Genomic DNA, 20947 nt, shown 5'->3' on the forward strand with positions numbered 1-20947 from the left:
TCCCGATCGTAGCCCCCAAAAGCCGCCATCCCACGGAAAATGTATTAAGAGGCATCAAAGTGCAGCAGCAAAGTCTACAAAACCCGAACGGCCGAGGCTCGGGAGAAGGCGGCAAGCACTGCTGGGGCAGGATGGCTGACGGCCTTCGCGCTCCTGCGGACCTGTGCGGGCCCGGGACGGCGTGATCCCGGGGTGACGGGCAGGCCCTGGCCCGGCTGCCGGCCCGGCGGGCCCCGAGAGGCGCCTGGGCCCGCCGCGGGGCCGTTGCCCACCCGCTGCCCACGGCCCGCTGCTGCTGACTGCCAGGGGACGGGCGGTGTCGGGAGCGGCGGCGGGGCCGTCGCCATGGCAGCGGGCGGGCGGGCCCGCCCGGCCCGGCCCGGCCCGGCCCCGGCCCAGGTGCAGCCGTGCGACGCTGCCGGACCATTTAGCCGCGGCCCGGCGGTGGGCTGAGGCGTGTTCCCGCTCCGCGGCTTGTCCTTGCCTTGGCAGGTGAGTGGGGCTCCGCAGCCCGGCTGGGGGGGGGGGAGGACGGCAAGGCGGGAGGGTGGGGAGAACAGCCCTCAGGAAGTTTAACGCAACTTTCCGCTGAGTGCGCGGGGGGCGGGTGTCCGGGCTCGACTTTGAGCCTGGCGGCCGGAGGTGGGCGGCCGCGCTGAGGTGAGGGCGGTGGGGGGAGAGGGAGCTCCAAGGGGGCTGGGGCCACCGCGGGCTGTCCCCCCCTGGGGCTGCGGGGCCACAGGCTCCGTGTGGTGGTTGCCGGGCCGGGGCTCGGCCTGCGGGGCCTCCGCCGGGAAGGGGTGCCGGCGGCTCGCCGATGCCGGCGCTTCTCCGGGGGAGCGGGAGGCTGCTGGCGGGGCCGTACCTGCTGCTGTGGGAGCCGGTTCCCTTCCCGGGACCGCGAGGCTGTGCCCGAGGCAGGTCTGAGGGAGTAAAGACGCAGGGGGACGAAGCGCGGGCCTCCCGCCGGAGGAGCTGCTCTGTGCCGGCAGCTCTTGGACCCGCTCCCCGCGGCTTCCAGCCCCTGCTTGCCGGAGCAGCCTGGGGCCGCGCCCCTCCCAGAGGTGCCAGCTGGGGCTCTTGTGTGCTTCATACGTTGAAGCAGAGGAAAATGCTTCCTCGTGAGGTAAAGATGCTGTTTTAAGTTATTGTCACTGTCGTGTATTAGGTATAGTCAAAAAACCATCACACTGCTGAGTGCACTGACTCACTCTAGGCTTATAGATACAAGATTGTGCTTTGTCAATTGTCTTCTGGTAATGTGAGTGTGAGGCTGCTATAGGATGCTGGCATTTGCTGTTTCTTGTACTGCTCTCTCTTTAACTAGATGTGCTTCTCTTAGGACCAGCAGAGCAACAACAGGCAAAATGACAACTGTGAGGTATGAACAAGGGGCAGAGCTGACAGAAAGGTCCAGGTGAGTGAAATGAACTGCACCAGCATTATGGGATTGGAGTATGCTGTATGTGGTCCTGTCTAGAGTTTTTTAGTGCTTTAAATGTAACAGAGAGAAGAATGATGGAATGCTTGAAGCTTATATAGTCTTTGTATTTTCCCTTCCCTTAAAATGCTGTTGTCTGTGAGGAGTGATGTCTCTGAGAGAAATATGCTGTTGTGATTGACTTCTTACAAGTAGTTAAGAATTAAGAAGTACAGAGCACCCAGCCCTGGTATAATAAGCTCATGGCAGTAAAGCCTGTTCTCTTCTAGCCTCCAGAAATGCTCTCAAGCTCTCTTGTAGAGCAAGATGCTCTTGCTCTGCTCTCCTTAAAAGCCTCAAGTCTGAAGTTCAGAGTATGTGGGGAAGAAATAAGTTCTTCTAGTATATCCTCATTTTCTTCCACCCCAGTACTCAAAAACTAAATGTAGTAGCTTGTTGCAGAGAGCTTGTTCCAGCTTGGACAACAAGTAGGACAACAAGTGCAGAGTGCTCAGCAAAACAAACTCCCTCTGAGGAAAGCATTATCTAGAACTCAACTTTTGTGTGAGAGCACAGTGGAAACAGTGTACTTGGACTTGGCTTCTGTTTTCCTTTTATGTCAAAGATTGGCTTCCTAACCCAAAACACTACTATTGCTCATTCTTATTTTGGCTTCTTTTAATCACAGTAGAGGATAAGAAGGTGGCATTTGGTGTACTTCATGTGTCTACAAGTATAAGCAAGTGACCTGCAGCAAAATTGCTGTAGCAGTAGCAACCTTCTTTAATGAGTGAAGTATTTCAGCTGTACATCAAGTGGAAACTCCCAAGTGAATATCCCATAAGAGTAGCTGGGAAGCAAAGCTGAATGGCCATACATCACTAGAGCTTTGCTTCAGTTCTAGGAACAAAGTGAGGATACTGGTGTCTGGAGATACTGGAGCTGGAAAATTAGCTTTAAATCCCAAAATTGTTGGGGAGGGGGGGTTGGGGAATCATTCTTCTTTTCAGCCTGATACTGAGCGCAGGTGGTGAACTGTCAGTACCAGTTGCTGACACTGTAGGAAATGCATCATTAAACTTTTTGCTTAAAAGGGGCTTAGCCCACACCGCAGAAGCAGTGCTGGTGCATGGGTCTGTTGTGGAGGATGAAGAATACTTGCATCCTCTTGAGTTGTTACACTAATGCTTCAAACATGCTAGATTGCCTCAGAACAGCATGTAAATGTCAATATTGAATACATGTTGCCCCTGCCCAAGAAGCAGTGATGACAGAGCCACAACAAACACTACGGCTGTGCTATTATGCAGCACAGTATTTCTGTGGAGAAGGCTGAATTAGAAACTCCTGGATTTGGATGTTACACTTTATTTTCTCTGAAGTCATCATGTGAACTTCAAAGCTTCTCAGGTGGCTAAACAAAAACTTGATCTAAAGAGACCCTTTTAAGGAAGTTATGGCAAGCAGCCACTACCCCCAAAAAATGCTGTTCTAGCACTAGCTCAGCTGCTGCTGCTCTGGTCTTCCAGTTTCCGGTCTGGTATCCTGCTCTGCACAAAAACATCTCTGTGCTATGGCTTTTCCTGGTGAAAACATTAATTCTCTGAACAAGTAGTTTACTGTAATAGCATTAGTGTCTTTTGGACTCTCTGAAGCAATTTTGCATATGCATGTTTCCAGCACTTCTAGAGTCTGGACTGGACTATTAAGTTGTCAGCAGATTCTTGGATGCCCTACTTCAAAGCCCTTTATGCTATTGCTGAAAACATCTGTTCCCTTCCTCCCCCAAAAGAGAAACTTTTGAAAGATGGATTGCTAATGGGAAATTGGTCAGTACAAGCCAAGGGGTTCTGCTGTGCCAACAGATGGGAAGCCTTTCTTCCCCTGGTACTATGCCTGTGTTCTGGCCTGGCTGCTGCTCACTGCTCAGCTGACAACTAATAGTCTCTTCTCTGGAACAAGAAAGGGTAGCAGTGTGCAAAGTTGACATCTGTATCAGTATGTGACTTGTGTTATTCCTTTGCCAGCTCTCCAACAGCAGAAGAGCCCACAGTAAAGATTGATGATGGTCGTGATGAGGATAGTGAACCAGACAGCTGTTCCAAGTAAGCTAATGATATACTTAGATGTGTTGCTTATCCCCAAAAGTGGAAACTTTTGAGTCAAAATAAGAAGGCAACTGGCTTGCTGAAGTAGAGATAAGCCCAGTAAATTGTTTGATATTGACATTTGTTCTAGTACATAATAAAGACAGGTAAGTTCAGGAAGCTGCTTTATGCCTCTAGAGATGAAAGCTCAACCCAAGAACTAGCTACAAGTCCATCATTATGGAGAATGTGTAGTCCAAACTGCATTGATTAAACTTTCCCAAAGGAATGAGCTTGGGAGAGCACAGAAGAGCAAATGCTGGTGAGAAAATGAGGTGAATGAGTATCTGAGGCAAATAATAAGCATCGTGCCCTTGTCAAGAGTAAACTGAACTTGCTAGTGATTAACTCTGTTCTTGAAGCAGTTGTTTTCTAACAGTGTTTAGCTCTCTTCACCAGATTACTCTTATAGCATACTTAGTCAAGTCAGTGACAAGTGAATAGACTTGTTTCTCTGTTCCTGCAGCTCAAGAACAGTAAGATTAAGCCTGTTATCTCAGTTCTATGTGACAACATGACAAAACTTCTAGAATTCAGAAGCTGATGTTTACAAATGCATTTCACAAAGGCTTTAAGCTAAGTAAGTCAGCAAACATACCACATTCTCTAACTGATTTAAGATGTTGGCAGGCCAAATTGGAGTGTTGTGTATATATTTCAGTCTTTAGTACACCTAGTAAAGGTACTTCTTCTTAGACTGTGGAAGTTGAAGTCTTGGTGTACCTACTACACTTGCATTATATGATCGGGCAAAGACAGACCAACAAACTGTTAGTGTAATTATTGCAGTACTTCCTTAGATATTGGACATTCTGAATGCAAGGAGAACCTCCTATATGCTAGGCTACCTTTGAGACAAGACTTGTTATTACATCCTTGACTTCCATGGGAAAAGTGGGTACTACAACCTAAGTATCTCCTTCCTGCTTAAGGGTGCAGATGTTTGCTAGCTAGATCTTGTTTCTTAGTTTGAACTTAGTGAGAAGTATGGCCTAATTCAGTAAGCCCAGCAAAATGCTTCCTCATCACTTCAAAGATACCCAGCCTTGTCTTAAACAGAGTTATTGAGGTGTTAAGTATATGCACCAGGTGGAATGCAATGCTCAAGTTACCCTAGAGGAAACAAGTAGCTCAGACAAGATCACTGGGATGCAATATGCATTATTGAGCTGACAGACTTCCTGTAACAGTGGTATCTCTAATGGTGGTGGGAAGGGGAAGTGTAGTAACTGTATATAACAGGAAAGATAGGGTAGATATGTGAATGATACAAAAGGAATCTACCAGTACTTCTTGTCAGTATGTCAGAACCTTTTGGTAGGTCCTACTGTTAGTGATATACTTGGAGAAGGTGTTTTCTTTTAAGTGTCTACAAAAAGACTCAGTGCTTATAGTAGTTAAGTAATCCCAAGACTACTTAACAGACTGGCAATCTTGAAAAACTCACTGTCAGAACTTGGGGCTTGCAGATAAGTGCTTCTACTTTAGTTCTTGGTGTAGCCTAAAGAGACTTTGAGCTAGTAAGATAGTTACACAAAGGCCTAGCTTTAAACCAGAAGGCTTAAAGCATACCAAAGAGGACAACAAATCTTCCATAACTGAAAACAAGAGCTGGAACCCTGCTAGGGCTGGAGGTAACTTTCACAATTGGAAGAACTTGGCTTCAGTAACTAATTTTCTTAAAAGGCACTTGGGTCTTCAATCTGAAAGCTAAACCAATATTTCCTTTTAAAGGTAGAAGAGGGATTTGTTTTCCTCTATTCCAAAAGCACAGAAACAGTGGTGGAGCTATTAACAAGTGCAGCTTTTTCCAGGCCTAGGGAAAAAAAATCCTGATATAATAAGCTAATATCTTGAACAAGATACCTTAAGAGATGTTTATCCTTTAATCTGCCTCTTGACCAATAGCTGTTATATAAGCCAACTTCTTAAATCTCATAACGGGGCATTAAGCCAGACTTTGAGTGTCACTGGAATTGTGGCACTGAATAGTGTTATGCATAAGTACATACTGCTGTACTTCTGGGGTCTGTAACTGATGAATACTACTTCTAACAAGTGGTCAAAGTATTGCTTTCAAGTACTGTCTTAACCTATATACTTCATAAATGCAACTGCATAATCCCCTCTTAAAGAAATCACTACTATACAGAACTCTCAAACCAAAAGAATGTGAACAAAAGAATGTAACAATGCTCTTGTGGCTAATATCAGTAGCAAAATGTCATTTGTCTTGATGCCAATTCTCTTCTCTTGCAGTGCAATTAGGAGAAAAATTTCCCCATTTGTGATGTCATTTGGATTCAGGTAAAAGATTGTGCTTGTAATATGGGCAAGGTAGAAATAGTCCTTATTTCTGGTGTAAGAACTTGGAAAGTTCCTTGAACAATAGTGACTCCAGCCTACTCTGGGGAATACTGAATCCCCTATCACCCCCTGAAAGGGTGACTTGAGAAAAATACTTTGATTGGGAAAGAAGTCTTAAACAGGTATGATTACATTCTCCAAGGAGAGCTTAAAGTCAGAACTGTAAATGCTATTGACTTGGATGAAAGCTCTTTAATGGCTTACTCCAGGCTGTGGCAGCCTTTGAACAACTAGTTGGTCAGTTGCATGCAGTCTAGGTGCTGAAACAAGGTAAGACATTAAAGACAGTTATTTTTAAGGGACTATACACTAAGTCATGAGTGGGAGGGAAGGTGAGTAAGCTGAAAGACAGCACTGACACTTGTGTGCCTTAAAGCATTCAGGTTTGCACCACTTCTAGGTAGCTGTGGAATTATGGGTTAATAACTACTGCTGTGTCTGAGGCAAATGTACAGATCCACATGGATGATCTACTCTGTGTAGATCACTTTAAAAATGCAATTTGAATCCTTCAGCTGCTTATACAAGCAGGCCTCAATCTGTATATAAGAGAACACACTCTCGCTGGAACAGCTTAAAACAAGAATCTGGGCTTGTGCTCTTCAGTCAAACATCAGCAATTCATTTGTACCTCTCAAGCTGTATTTTTCTTTTTGCAGGGTATTTGGAGTTGTACTTATCATTGTGGACATTATAGTTGTGATTGTGGATCTGGCTATCAGTGAGAAGAAGAAGGGTGTTAGAGAAATTCTTGAAGGCGTTTCCCTGGCAATAGCACTCTTCTTTCTCGTTGATGTTCTCCTGAGGGTGTTTGTTGAAGGGTAAGACATGGGTAAAAGTTAAGTCAATATGGCAAGCCCTCAGGCTAGTAAGGAAGCAATAGTCCAAGCTTGGATTATGAACATGGATGCCCTGTAGGCTAACTTTCTGGTCATAGACAATGGCCACATCTTTTCTTGGCTGTGTATATTGGCTGTTACTCTTCTATAGAATAATCTGTAAAGTGCTTTTGGTATAAGTGAGCACTTGGAAACTGCATCAGCTTTGCTGTGACTTATGTGTGTAGACCAGGTGTAAGATTATTTTCTTAGTGAGTCTTCAGTTGCTTAGTGTTAAGAACTATTTCAGGAGAGCTTGTATCTAGCAGTAGTTCTGTATAGGTGGTTCTCTTCCTGAAGCTGTGTTTCAATCTTTGCTATCCATATGGGCATCTGTCTAAAACTCTCCTTTGTTTCAGCTTCAGGAACTATTTCCGGTCCAAACTGAATATTTTGGATGCATTCATAGTGGTGGGCACTCTGTTAATTAACATGACGTACTCCTTCTCAGACCTTGCTGCAGCAGATCAGATACCAAGGTAAGAATGGTGTGGCAGCTGTTAAATGTGAGCTCTCTTCTTGATAGTCTTCTAAGAATTTTCTTGGCCACCTCTAAGCTAGATGTGTGCATGCTAAATCATGAATATGGCTGTGATAGTATTTCATGGTACAGACTAATGAAGGATAGAGACACCTAACTTTGGTCTACAGTTGTATTGTAGACTGTCCCTGTCTCAAAGGCAGAGATGATCCAAACATATCAGTTGAGGTAAATAAAAGTGAATAGTGAGGCCATCAAATGCCTCAAGCAGCCCTGATAAAGAGAAGAGTCTGAAGAAAGTCAGAAGAGCTGGATTATAATAGCAAATGGAACAGACAACTGAGGGAGGATCTCAGTCTAATGGATCTTGAAATAGAAGGAGTTGCCACACTGTTTTGTTGCCTCTGCCTTGCTTTCCCAAAAGCCTTATGGTAATACATGTTGGATTTTTCAGACATGCCCTGGGGAGGGGAAACATGCTGAATTAACTTATGCACATAAACAAGTCATATTTCCATCTGATTTCTATAGCTTGATCAGATGATAACTTGTGAGCAGAATCCATTTCTCATAGAGACAGAACTACATCTCTAAGATTAGTTTATCTGCACTAGGTTTGAATTAGTGAAACTTGCTTGCATCAGCCAGGGAAAGAAGTTGAGCTTTTTTTAAAAAAAAATCACCTCCCCAATTCAGCTGGCTACTGGGCACAATGGGGGAAACACTATTCTAGAAGAAACCAACTCAAAGTCTAGTTATTGAAGAATCCAGAGTTGGACAAACACATGGAAGTACTAGTTGTCTCTTCAAATGCCAGCTAAACTTAGGTTTCAAAAAGTAGAACCGTCAAAAGAATAGCTTTTGCAGCCTCAGAATCATAAAAGGCTGTTTCCTTCTAGGTATTTTTAAACATTAATCTGAGTTTAATGATTACCTCCCATCTCTCAGGCCACACTTTTCTAAAGCAGCTTTCATCTGATGGCAGCATCCAGCTAAAGGTAGGAGAAATGACACTGTGACAGGGTAATCTGCACTGCTGTCTTTACTAGGCTATGTTAGTAGTAGGCCTGATCCTACACTGACCCATCCAGTTGTAGATAGGTGTGTGCGAATTCCTTGTATTCTGACTTGCTGAAGTTGATGGGGGTTTAGAATAGGCTTTTGGGTCACATAAAAAGGAGTACACACTGATGCTGTCAGATACTCAGCTGGGGCCTACCATCTCACCCATGCAATTATTGAGGCCCTCTGTAAGGCTTCTCTTGTTAAGGGCTCTTCAGTCCTGTTCTGACCAAAATATTACTGCCTGGCACTGGATGATACCTCAGACTTGGCCAAATCTCGAGATGAGATGGTTTTCCCACCTAACACTCCAGTAGTGTCCACACAATCCAACTAATTCCTAGTAGCCTACCTGGGGTTTATCACTTCTTCACTGTAGGCCTTCCTCAAGAAGCAAACAGCAGTCTTAAAGCATCTGATACATCTCAGAATAATTAGAATCTGAGCAGCTTTTATGTGGATGAGAGCATATATGACAAGTGAAATTTTGGTGGCAGTCCACAGAGGTAACATGCCCTGATGGAGGGGTATGGTCTCATTTCTAATCTGGTCTAGCTGGGTGTGCTGTTTGCTTGAAGTCTGACCTGTAAAAGGACATTGAGGAATGAGAGCTGGGTACCAGTCTGGGAGCTAATGCTTAGCTGGCTACCTTCCTAAAGGGCAGAATGCAAACTGCTTATATCTCAGAGCTGCTTCTCAGTTGTGGTTCAGGCTGGGGAGAGGGGCTATGGAGTCTTGACTCCTGTGTTGGTTCATCTCCTTGGCTTCTAGCTCCTTGGCTGCTAGCTCCAAGGGAGCTCTGTTTTGAAAACAGCAGGGTGATCCTGGACTAGGAAGGAGCTGGGGGGAAAAACTGAAGCTTTCCTCTGGGTGTCCAGGTCAACGTTGTCTTGCTGACTTTAAGCTCCACATCAGTGGAGAGCAGACTGTCTTCAACTGGAGGTGATGGGATAATGTTTCAGTAACATTTGTCCCTCTTGCTGTAGGTATTCACCAGGATTCTTGCCTAAGTGTATCAGGACATGAAATATGTGCATGTGCTCCTTAAAAGTATATGCTCACATACCTCCTGAAGGAATTAATGTTAGTTTGCCCTAGTCTCTAAGGGTATGTGAAAGGAGCTGCCCCTGTTCAGTTGTTTCTGTAGAACCACTCACATAAGCATCTTGCCTGCTTCAAAGTTCAACAGCAGTTCAAAGTCCCTCAAACCAGATCATCCGCTCAAGTTGCGGAATGATTAAACACAGGGTTTATACTGATCTGTTCTCAGGTGTCTTAATCAAGGCATGGTGTATATAGCCTGCCTAGCTTCTCTTCAGCCATTTTTCAGGTGGCTACTTACACTTGAGAACAAACTTCAGGGAACAAGAGTTTGGGTATAGCATAGGTAGTGTTAAGGGAGTTTGCTTGCTGGGCAGAGGTGCCTGTGAAAGTCTGTTCAAGCAAGTAGGGGGTTTATTAGTTCTGTTAGCTGTTCAGAACATGTACTCCTGAAAAACTCAAAACCATGGTATTCTTCAAGCTTAGTATTCTTTCTCCAAAATCAGCCTGAGAAATCCTAGTTCAGTGTATGAAACAAAGCTTTAAACTGTCTCTGAAACAGCTTTTAAATAGCTTTAAGCTTTGTATCTAAGTTTGTGTTTATATTCTTTCATGGTGAATCTGACTCTCATCTAGAATGGTTACTCTCCTCCGAGTTCTGAGAATTGTCATCTTAATAAGAATATTTCGCCTGGCTTCACAAAAGAAGCAACTTGAAGTGGTGACCAGGAGAATGGTAAGTTGGCCTCTTGATATATCTAGGTTACTATTACTGTTTCCAACTCTATCTCTTTCTCCAGGCAGCCATCAATGGTGAGTAGCAAGACTGCCCACAGCCTGTTGGTCTGCAACTGATAATATTGCCTAAGCAGTATGTCTGTTCAGTGTCCCTGACAGAGTACCAGAGCTTTGCCTCCAACTTCAGTGTAGCTAATAATTCTTAACTTTGCTTGAGCAAGCAGTAACTTGACCTGGAAGGCCAGCATATCAAAGTGATTGCAACACCACCGTGATAATGATGATTAATTTCTCAAGTGATAATTTCTAGTTTGTGTGGTACATAAACTGTATGTACCTCATGTAGGGGAGGATAGGAATTCTAATGCTTCTGCTGCTTATTCCAGGTGAAAACCAAACAACCTAGCTGCTGAAGCCCTATCCATTGTAAATGCCTCTTATTTTCATCAAAGTGGTACTTGAAGATTCAAGTTTGTCCTCTCGCTCAGGAATAAGCAGTCTTGGTTATGCTGCCCTTAACTTTCTTCTTCCTTCCCTCAGCCCCCAAACACTCAAACAGCAATGACAGATTCATGCTGCAGTCTGCAAAGAGTCTGCAGTGTTCTTTCCACTAGAATAAACTTTGATACTTCAGGGTAAAAATTCTGTATGGAGTTTCTCCCTAAAAGCTAACACAATAAATGTTATTCTTGGCTAATGCTGTAAACTTTGCTATAGCAAAATGAGGCTCTGCTGCCCATGACTTAACTTCAGAGTCTAGATGGTCGGTTTTTCCTAGTAACAGGCAACACTTATTGATCTTTGGCATTTCTTTGGAAGACTAACTCTACTTTTTTTTTTGGCAGGTCTCTGAAAACAAAAGGCGTTATATGAAAGATGGCTTTGATCTGGATCTCACTTATGTTACTGGTTTGTAGAAGCGAATGACAGTTTGCAGCATGTTACATCCTGCTAACACTAGTTATTCAGTTAATAAGTGCTTGACATGAAATACAGGCAGTGTTTTAGACTAGTAAGTATGAAGTCAAATAAAGCCTGCTCCTTTTCTGTGGGATTTTGAAATATGGATTCCTGACTGACACTGTTCTAAGGATTAGCCTTCTGGGAGAGAGGTTGTATGTGTTGTATGTAGTGATAGAAATTCTGCTGAGGCCTAGGGAACCAGAGCTGAGAAACTAGTGACTAACTCATAGTATTTTTTCCTGTGATTCTATGGAGACTGACACTTAATGGTAGCTGATGCTTCAGGAAGCATTATTCTCCTGCTCTAGCTATACTAAATGCAGAAGAAAACATCTCAAAAATGGGTAGGTGGTTCTTCTAATTAGGGTAGAAATAAGCTGTTTCATACATGATTGAGAGCAACATCATTAGTTCCTACATGTGGGGAGGGTTCCCCTGTTACTTCTGATTGCTGTCTTTTCCACAGATCGCATTATTGCAATGTCATTTCCATCTTCTGGGAAGCAGTCTTTCTATAGGAACCCTATAGAGGTAAAATCTCTTGTCTACCAAGTTCACGATTTCTGAATGCTGTTTCAATTCTAGGTTCCCCTTAATTTGCACATGGACTAGATTGTCAAGTCAGTCCTAGTCCTGCTGTCTTGGCTGGTTGGAATGACTAAATGGTGGCTTCCACTGTGCTGCACTGCTTGTGTGGTAGTCTCTTAGCTAAGCCTAGTGGGATGTATCTTGCAGTGTGCAGACGCTGGTGCTCTGATGCTCCTGTTCTTTGGGAATGCAGAGAACCAAGTCAGTTCTGTCCCAGGCTAGTAATAGTACGAGTGATGAGAACTGTATAGTCATCTAAATAAAGGTGCTTAAAAGGGCTGCATTACTGCCCTTTAGAGCTATGCTGCCTGATATTGTGGAAACATAAATATGTAGGGCAGGGAAGATAGTCACAGTAGTACTCTTATTGCAGACAAGAACCTGAGCTATTGGGCTGGAAAGGCTTGCTGTCCAAGGGCTGTTTGTGAAGGCAGTTGCTGACCCCCCTTGGTGGGTGGGAGATGAGGTGGCAGTAGAAATAAGGAGTAGAGCACTAACTACTTTGAATTCATATCTTGTTACTGATTCATATCTTGTTATTGCTTTAGGAAGTTGCAAGATTTTTGGACACCAAACATGCAGACCACTATAAAGTCTACAATCTCTGCAGTAAGTATGTTTAGCTGCTGACTGTACTGAAATACTGCTAAACAGAAAAATGTCTTTTCAAGGTATGATGCTGGCAATACTACATCTCCAAGAATTTAAAGTCTGTCAAAAGTACACAGCTGTCTCTGACTACCTTCTGTCCTGAATGTGGCTATTGACTTTGAGCATCTAATATATTGTACCAAAATTACCAAATGCCAAATTACCTCATAGTTTTTCTACTTTGATCTGTCTATTTTTACTACCGTACTTTAAACACTAGTATATGCTCAGACCAGCAGTTGTGTGTCACAAGCCACTTTCTTTGTTGCAAGTCTAATCCCTTTCCTGGTGTAACTCCAGATCTTTCCTTGTAGGTGAAAAAGGCTATGACCCCAAGTACTTCCACTACAGGGTGGAAAGGATCTTTATTGATGACCACAATGTCCCAGTGCTACAGTGAGTCTTGTCAAGAAATACATAAATCATGATAGTTCTATGTGGGCATTTGCTTTGATCCAGTAATTTTCCTCTTACCTAGGGACATGCTGAAATTCACTGCCAGTGTCCGTGAATGGATGAGTCAAGATGAAAAGAACATCATAGCAATTCACTGTAAAGGAGGCAAAGGTAGGACTTCTCATGTGTAATCTGTGTATGCTACAAATTACATGTTGTTCTTATCATGGCTTCTTTGATGTAGGTATGGCCTTGAGCCATGGCATGAGACAGGTTTAGAGTGTAACTTGACAAATTCTGCAGACACTGTGATGACTAGCAACAGTATAGTGCTTTGTGTTTAGTATTACACAACCCCATTTCTAGGTAGCCCAGATTGGTTCTTAATCTAAGCTGGCATCTGATCTCTTAAAATGGTCTTCAATAACTTCCTGCTGTTCTGACTGCTGGGATAGCAGTTTCCCAGGAGAGGCTGGGGATAGGGAGGTACTGAAACTGCTACTATCAGAAGTGTTAAGCTGCTGCTCTGGCTCCCTGGCAGCTAGTCACCCACATGGAATATCCTGCACTGTAATATACCTCAAGTTTTTTAATTTCTTGCAGGGGTTGGGTGGGGTGGAAAGTTGTAGGTACTGCTGGATCTTAAATTGATACACGAGGTATTATGTGATAGAGTACAATATAGTCTTATGGGAATGGGCTAGTCAAAGCTACTGCACATGAGCAGACCTGCAGGTGCTATCCACAACCTGTAGTAGTGTGGGAGCTGTTGAAGTGCATAGATAGCTGTGCAGATAAGCCAAACTTCCCTGCAAACACCTGCCACATCTTTAGCCACCTGCTGTTACTACAGCAAATACTTAGCTTAAACAAAATTGTTACTTAACATAGAGGGCTTTCCCCCACTTGGAACTATGGCTTAAAAGATTTTGCAAAACTGGATATTGAAATTGCCTGCAGGCCAAAACCAGCTTGAAGAACAAGTGTAGGGAGGGGTGACTTGACCTCTGAGACTTTAAATTCAAAACTGAGACTATATTGGAGTCTTTGTGCTAGTAGTCTTGATGCCTTCTTAGTAGGGTTGGGGGGAAAAAGTTGGAGCAGAGAAGCAACTCTTGAGGCTTAGAGTGTTGGTAAGTGCCAGTCTGTAACCTAATCTAGTAGCGTGTACTTAACTCTGTCCCCTGCTAAATGGAGTATGCAGATGCTGGCCAGCTTCCTAAGTATCTCTAGGAATACTACAAAAATGTGGGGGCTGCTTTCAAGGAGCAAGTTAACAAACTGCAGTATCTTGTGTCTAACTCATTCTTCCCAGAAATACAGGCACTTGACTACTCTAGTGTCACTTATCTCCTGTTATCTCCTCTATTTCAAAAATTATAACTTGATCTTCACAGAAATAATCCCAAATACCTTTGAACTCCAGTAGTTCAACCTGTCTCTTCTAATACAGGCAGGACTGGAACAATGGTCTGTACCTGGCTCATAGACAGTGACCAGTTTGAGAGTGCAAAGGTAAAAACTGGTGGTTATTTTTTGATTCTTCTAGTATTCACAGTGCCCCTTCAGAACCTACTTAATTGGTGAAATGCACTAATACTCTACAAAAAGTCTATACTGGAAAAATACTGTGAACAACCTGTTCTACAAAAAAGTTCTTGCAAATCTTGCTACTATGTAAATTCCTTTCTGATTAAGACTATTCTTGATCAGGAAGAACTGGGAAAGTAGAATTTAACAGGATACCAACTTCAAAGCACTTTTTTGAGGCGTAACAGACCTAGGATCTTGAGCAACAACTTTCTTAAACTGTAGATGGCTTCTGAGCATGCTCTACTAAAGATAGTGTCACTGTCGAAGTGCAATTTTTTTCCCCAGCCTCCCTCTGAGTAGTGTGAGGTATCAAGAATTGTCTTGTCTTGGCTGCCAGCATTACAGCAAGAAGCCCTTCTGGGGAAAGGGAGAGAGGTCAGCAAGTCCCAGCCATAACAGATGCATGTGCTGCTTTAATATCCCAGGTCTGGTATATCGATCTATAGACTTGGGTTGCAGAAGGCCCAGGTCACGCAAGGTAGTCTGGCCAGAGTGTGTATCCATTTAATCACTTGTTTTTCTCTGAGGTTGGTTTATGAAGATCTGAACTGATGTTCAGCTTGTCTGTGCAGACCACTCAGGAAGTATAGATGGTTCTAAAGCAATTGCTTAAAGATATTGCTGCTCTCAATGAGCTTTATTAGCACTCTTTTATGGATGACAGACTTAATGTATCTGACTTCCTAATTAGTACTTTCTTATTCTAGTTAAAAGCCTCCTTTAGAAGGTACCAAAGCAGCTATTGCATATTTTCACTTGCATTCCCTTATTGGAATTGACTGGTATAATTCTAGTTTACTATCCCCTTCTCAGGAAGGGGAATGGTGGTGGGATGAATATCTTAACCCTTGAAATTATCTTCCTACATAGGAAAGTTTAGACTACTTTGGGGAGAGAAGAACTGATAGAAGCACAAGTACCAAATTTCAAGGAGTTGAAACTCCATCCCAGGTAAGCTTGAGCAGGTCCAGTAACAGTAGCCAAACCAATACTAGCCTTGTGAGTGCTTATGCTACCCCACCTCCCCTGCCTTGTTTCAGAGATGTAGGTTCCTACTAATGCTTAACTCCTGAACTTTCTGTACTCTTTTTTTAAGGGTTGTAAGACTATCAACTGGTAGGGTTGCACTGCATCTTCCCCCCTCCCCTTTGTCCAAGCACATTCCTTATGCCTTTCTCTGCATAATATCATCAAATCTGAATTATGGTACCTAAAATAACAGAATTACTGAGATTAGGAGAGCTTTCAATTAAATCACACTGTTTGAGCAGGTTGCCTAGGGCCATGTCCAGTCAGGTCTAGAATATCTCCACAGATGGAGACTCCACAACCTCTCTGGGCAACCTGTTGCAGTGTTTGCCCACCCTCACAGGAGCATGACCCTGTAAGACAATTGGGCTGTTTATCAAGGATGCACTGAAGCCTGCAGCCTTGCTTGGGGAGGGCTATGGCCTTGATGTGGCTGGGTGGAGGAATGCATCCTCTAGAGACTGCATTCACAAGGAAATACTAAACAAGTTGTTGCCTCAGACCACAGTTTGGGGCTTTGCTCATTTGATTCATTGTGTACTGTGAGATTCACAGGTGTGAGATGAAACTGGTGACAGATATACTTTAGTTGCTGGTATAAAATAGAATGGAAGTACAGCTGTCCTTCAGAATGTGCTTCTGTAAAATGAAAGTATCTTGTACATTTAAACATCTGCCCCTTAAAAAGCTACAATATAAAAGCTCCTCACCTTCTTGCTGAACTCAAAAGTACAGAATTCCTCTTAGAACATGAAGTTTAAATACTGCTTAAAAATGTAGGTGTTGAATTTGTCTAGAGGATTGTTTGAACTGGGCAGGGGAAAGAGAACAAATGGCTAATTTCTTCTTAGCTTTGGACTTGGGAGAGCTAAGAACTTGGTGTAGAAGATCTGTTTAATCCTGGAATTAGTCTGTGTGGGGTACAAAAACTGCATAATGTGTCTGGGTTTTTTGCATTACAGAGTAGGTATGTTGGGTATTATGAGATCCTGAAAAACAAGTATAACTTGAAACTCCCACCAGAGAGACAACTCAAAATAAAAAACCTCAAAATCCACTCTATACATGGTAAGAACTCTTGAATTTGGGCATTCCTCTATCTGGTAATTGTTTCCTAGTACAGGCAGCTGATCTCTACTGTCTCTCTTGCTAAGCCCATGATAGGAATGTAGACTTACTGGGATTTGAGAATTCAAATGGCACAGTTAAAATACAATGAAGAGTATTCTGGAGTGCAATTGCCCCATGTGTTCTGTCACTTTCTGGGTGTTTGGTCAAATGGTGGCTCACATACAACCAGCTCTGTTTTGGGAGGGGAGTCACTCTTCAAGTGAGATTAACTCCACATGTGGAACTGGATCCACTAATGTTTCTCTGCTTGATATACACACCTGTTTCTGTACATATGTACTGGCAATTTTGATAAAAGGCTGGAAGTTCAGCACTACTTTTTCAAGGGGACTTCAAACTGCTGTTCCTGTTCAGTCAGTGGAACTAGACTCTATATTAGCCTGTTCCTGCTCCACTAGTAGGATTTGCTGCTACTTCAAAATACAGCTTTCAACCACTGAATCTTGAGCTACCTTTAGGATTTGAGTCCTCTAAAGTCTATAGCAAGGCTTTCTGGAGAGAAAGCACTTTTGAATAGGATTGCACTTGGTTTTCATGACCACTTGTGTTTCAAGCTAATGTATGTACTATGGTATAATGCAACTCTTTCTTCCTAGGAGTTGGGAAAGGCAATGGAACTGATATGAAGGTGCAGATAATAGTGAGGAAGCAAGTTGTACTAGAATGTGTATGTGCCAGTCAAGGAAACTGCAAGGTGAGAGTACTGTGAAATAGTGTCAGCAGAGTCACAGAAGCTGAAAGCTGACTTATAGGTTAAAAGTGTCTTCCTGTAAAAGTTGAATATGGACATAAAACTATCTAAATAAATGGATGCTGTAAATTCTGAGAGAATGAAAAAGCTAAGCTTTGCTAAATCACAGGAAAAGTAGTGGTAAGATAGTGAAAGATTTCCCTAGAAGTCAATTAAATACAATAGCTCACTCTGACCTGAGTAGCTTAAATTGTTAGCTATTATTTTAGCACTGCTATTGTATTTGTATACCATGAATGAGTAGCTAGGTATTGTCATGAATTGGTCCCTTGTCTTTCTGCAGTAACTTTTCATAAAAGTAATACTTTATTCTGTTATCCAGCTCTTCTTTGATTCTGAAAGTGACTCTGTAGTCATTGGCTTGGAAGACAGCCCTGTTATAAGTGGCGATGTGAAAGTCAGATTTGAATCGCATTCTGTAAGTATAACAGCATGAAGACCCTCACTTGAGTATGAGGAGAGGCTGCAGTGCAAACTGCAGCTGGGTGCTGGCTGTACTATGTGGGGCAGAATCTGTATTCCTCCCCACTGTAGCAGCTGTTATTCCACCTCTGCAGTGAGTGATGCAGCAAATGTTGCTACATCAGCCTGTGCAGGCAGGGGAGGCATCTGGCTGTTCATACAGTACAACCAAGACATCTTGGTTGAGTACCTGCTGCTTCTAACATAGGTCTCTTAATAGGATGAAGTAAGTTTGAGTCACCTAGTCCTGAAATAACTTCAGTGAAAATAGTGATCTGGGTGTGATATTGGGGTCTTCAAGCATACTGACTCTGGCACTGTAGCTTTGTAAACCAAACTTCTGAGGACAGGTGGATACTCTTGCTCTGCAAAAAAAAGTCCTATTGTCTAATGGGGTCCTTAAACAAGATCTTTGTGTTTAGGATCTCCCGAAAGGCTATGATGACTGCCCATTTTTCTTCTGGTTCAACACTTCATTTATTGAAAATAACAGGTAAGTGATCATACAGACTGCCTTCAGATCCTAACTTCTGGTGTCGGAACAGAGTTGAAAGTTCCTAAATAAGGTACTGAAAGCTGAGATAGCTGGCTGATCTTAGCTTCTGTGTGCATACTGGTCTCTGCCTCTCAATTGTAACTTGTGAGCAGGCAGTTGGCACATGCTTGCACTGTGCTAAGTGTTTTAAACATGTGAGCTCTTTATCTTAATCAACTTAATCCATTGGACTCTTTCCTCAGCACTCTAAGTGTTGTTAATGAACTTGAATTCAAAAAGGTAATGCTAACTATTCAAACCTAAGGCAACTCTGCCATCCTCTAGCATGGCTGACTGAGAGGCTGGAACTCATTCAGCAGCTTAGCAGGCAAACATTAAGACCAGAGTTAGAGGTACTGATGCTTGGGATCCCAAAGAAAGGCTCTTTAACTTACTGCTTCTCATGCTTTTGTTAAAGTTAGAAATTACTGTGGTTTGTTCTTGTTCAGACTAGAACTCCTGGTGGAGCTCCAGCCAGCAAAAGTTGGGCTTGTTTGTCTTGCTAGAGGAGTGATGTAGAAATGCAGAGACAGGAGATCCTTCTCTTCTGTCTACCAAACTTGACAGATTTAGAGGAACAATGAACTTGATGTATGAGATAATGACTGTTCTCTCTGTGACTGGAATAGGAAAGAAACAATTTTTATTTAACTGATCCCATCAGAGCATGTGGAGAGGTAGCCATGAGTCTACATTCATAACTCTAAACTTAATATGCTGGGCCAGCAATGCACCTTGCAGTCTTGGTGCAGACATCTAGTTAGACCAAACCAGTGGCAGGAGAAATGTATGCCTGCTGTCTGATAGCCCTACAACAGTGCCACTCAACAGTTTCACTCAGTGCTTTGTTTCCTCTGGGGCTAGGGAGGATGCCCCACCAGACCTCCTTTTAAACATGATTTAGTAGAGATTATCTCCCTTTCTGCCCAGAGAATTCTGGCAGACCTCAGGTGGACTAGGCCTGATCAGAAGTGAAACAGCTGCTAAGGCAGGGCTCCTATCTCTGTACCTCTAATCAGCCACAGCTGATGTGCAAGTGCTATTAAGTGATAACTAGACATGAATTTGGTAAGCATTAAAAGTGGAGAACATGCCTGATGAGCTTGACTGAGTACTGAATCAAATGCTTGCTATTAGGAAGGTCAGTTATTAAATTCCTGTCACTTGCATCCCATCAGGAGGCCTTGAGCTGAAGGTAACACTAATTTTATTCTAATGGTCTTGTGTTGTGGGGCTCAGGGGTGGGGGGGAAGCCCAGAAATCCATTGGGTTGATTGTATGTTTCTGACTACTTCAGATCCAAAGCCCTGTGCAGACATGACTGATGTCTGTCTGAATTTGAGATCTGGGGCTATATTTAATATTCCAGGGCTGAGCTTGAAGTTCTCTTGGCTGGCTGAAAGGAAAAGCATGTCTTAGGCTGTAAGATATGCTACTGCATTTTGTCTTTCAGACTCTACCTTCCCAGGAATGAGCTGGATAACCCTCACAAGTCTAAAACATGGAAAGTCTATAGTGAGACATTTGCTGTGGAGGTGAACTTTATTGAACCATACGAGAAAGCTGAATGAAGGGAAACACATAAAATTAATCTCTTTTCCTGGAGAATGTCTTGCTGCTTCAGTATAAAGTGAGGCAGTCTCATTTTGATGTACTTAATGTATTTCTGTGTAGATACAACTTCTCAAATAAACTTACGTGAAGTTCTGTTGTGCAGAGCAATACTCCTCAGAGTTATTTAGTGTCAGCTGACTGTCTTGTCATGTTAATGAGCTCTTAGATCCTTTGGACCTTAGATGTCTCTACATACAGGTAATCCCTACTTTATTAATCTAAGATGACTGTCTGTCTTTAAGCAAGAGCATTAATGTGATGGTGGGTGGAGACCAGCAGTCTGCAGGAGACTGCTGGAAAAATCTGACATATCTTCCCTCAGCATCAGGGGTTTCCACAGGTCAGTAGAATATAGGAATTTGGAGGTAGAATAGTAATGTAGCACAGGCAAACTAATACTTTTTGAGTAGAAGTCTTGGTGTTGAACCACTGTTCATCAGAAATCCATGATGTAGGGTTTTGAGCAACACCTGGCCTGGGAGCTGACTGTGGGGGTTGGAGACTGCACAGGTGCTTCTGTACCACTGCACCTCCCCACAAAGGGCTGAGATAGCACACCAGCTCATGAGCATGCCAGCTGCCTGGGATCAGTTAGCCAGGCTTGCCTTAATACCTGTATGTGATGAGTTTGATCTGTGCACTTGCTCTTTTGAGCTAATATTGTAAATGCTCACTGACCCCTCTTGAGCTAGACTAAGACCTGTAATGCACAGACAATACTTATTCTGCTTCCAGCTGTTCTCAGCAGTGCAGCTCTTCTGTGAAAACTGTTCAAGCCTTCCTTGATGTGAAGCATGTTGAGGTTAGCTTTTTGGTTCTGTTGCTTCTTTAGTCTTTTTACTCTTAGGAACCAAGAGCAGAAGGGGATTGACATTGCCTACTCCATTAGCTATTATTAGCTATGGAAAGCTGAGAGATTGCATACCTTCTAGGTACTTACTTGAGGGTAGTGGCATACTATGACATACATGTGTGGACTCAAGTTTTGCTATTGCTGTGTAATTACTTGGTATTTAAGAGCTGGGCTGTTGGAAACTCCCACAGAGTTGGAAGCTGCTTCTGTCAGCACTGTACTTCAAGCATGGAGGTTGAAGCCTGTC

At 43.1% G+C, this 20947-nt stretch overlaps 1 protein-coding gene across 6 annotated transcripts; it reads left to right on the plus strand.

Annotated features, from left to right (window-relative positions):
- The first annotated feature begins 383 nt into the window (after window positions 1–383).
- Window positions 384–19909, plus strand: LOC140646410 (phosphatidylinositol 3,4,5-trisphosphate 3-phosphatase TPTE2-like). Of its 6 annotated transcripts, none has more exons than XM_072850292.1 (19): window positions 384–492; window positions 1343–1417; window positions 3448–3525; window positions 5827–5874; window positions 6594–6755; window positions 7172–7291; window positions 10033–10132; window positions 10980–11043; window positions 11564–11628; window positions 12234–12294; window positions 12651–12732; window positions 12815–12903; window positions 14186–14247; window positions 15196–15276; window positions 16317–16422; window positions 17082–17179; window positions 17559–17654; window positions 18121–18191; window positions 19687–19909. In XM_072850292.1, exons 2-19 carry the CDS (start codon window positions 1368–1370, stop codon window positions 19802–19804), a joined length of 1551 nt encoding a protein of 516 aa, XP_072706393.1. In that variant the 5' UTR covers window positions 384–492; window positions 1343–1367; the 3' UTR covers window positions 19805–19909. The 6 variants fall into 6 exon arrangements, with proteins under 6 accessions (XP_072706393.1, XP_072706395.1, XP_072706394.1 ...); XM_072850294.1 differs by having other exon boundaries at window positions 404–492; window positions 1352–1417; XM_072850293.1 differs by lacking the exon at window positions 384–492 and adding an exon at window positions 602–660 and having other exon boundaries at window positions 1349–1417.
- The last annotated feature ends 1038 nt before the right edge of the window (window positions 19910–20947 follow it).

This window comes from Ciconia boyciana, chromosome 1 (assembly GCF_034638445.1).
Source record: "Ciconia boyciana chromosome 1, ASM3463844v1, whole genome shotgun sequence".
Lineage (NCBI taxonomy): Eukaryota > Metazoa > Chordata > Aves > Ciconiiformes > Ciconiidae > Ciconia > Ciconia boyciana.

What these genes read in the sequence shown, in the direction of transcription:
- LOC140646410 (XM_072850292.1), top strand. Translation starts at nt 1,368, where the DNA reads ATGACAACTGTGAGGTATGAACAAGGGGCAGAGCTGACAGAAAGGTCC. An exon ending in CACAATGTCCCAGTGCTACA is followed by an intron (nt 12,733 to 12,814) that starts GTGAGTCTTGTC and finishes CCTCTTACCTAG; the next exon opens with GGACATGCTGAAATTCACTG. An exon ending in TCAGATTTGAATCGCATTCT is followed by an intron (nt 17,655 to 18,120) that starts GTAAGTATAACA and finishes CTTTGTGTTTAG; the next exon opens with GATCTCCCGAAAGGCTATGA.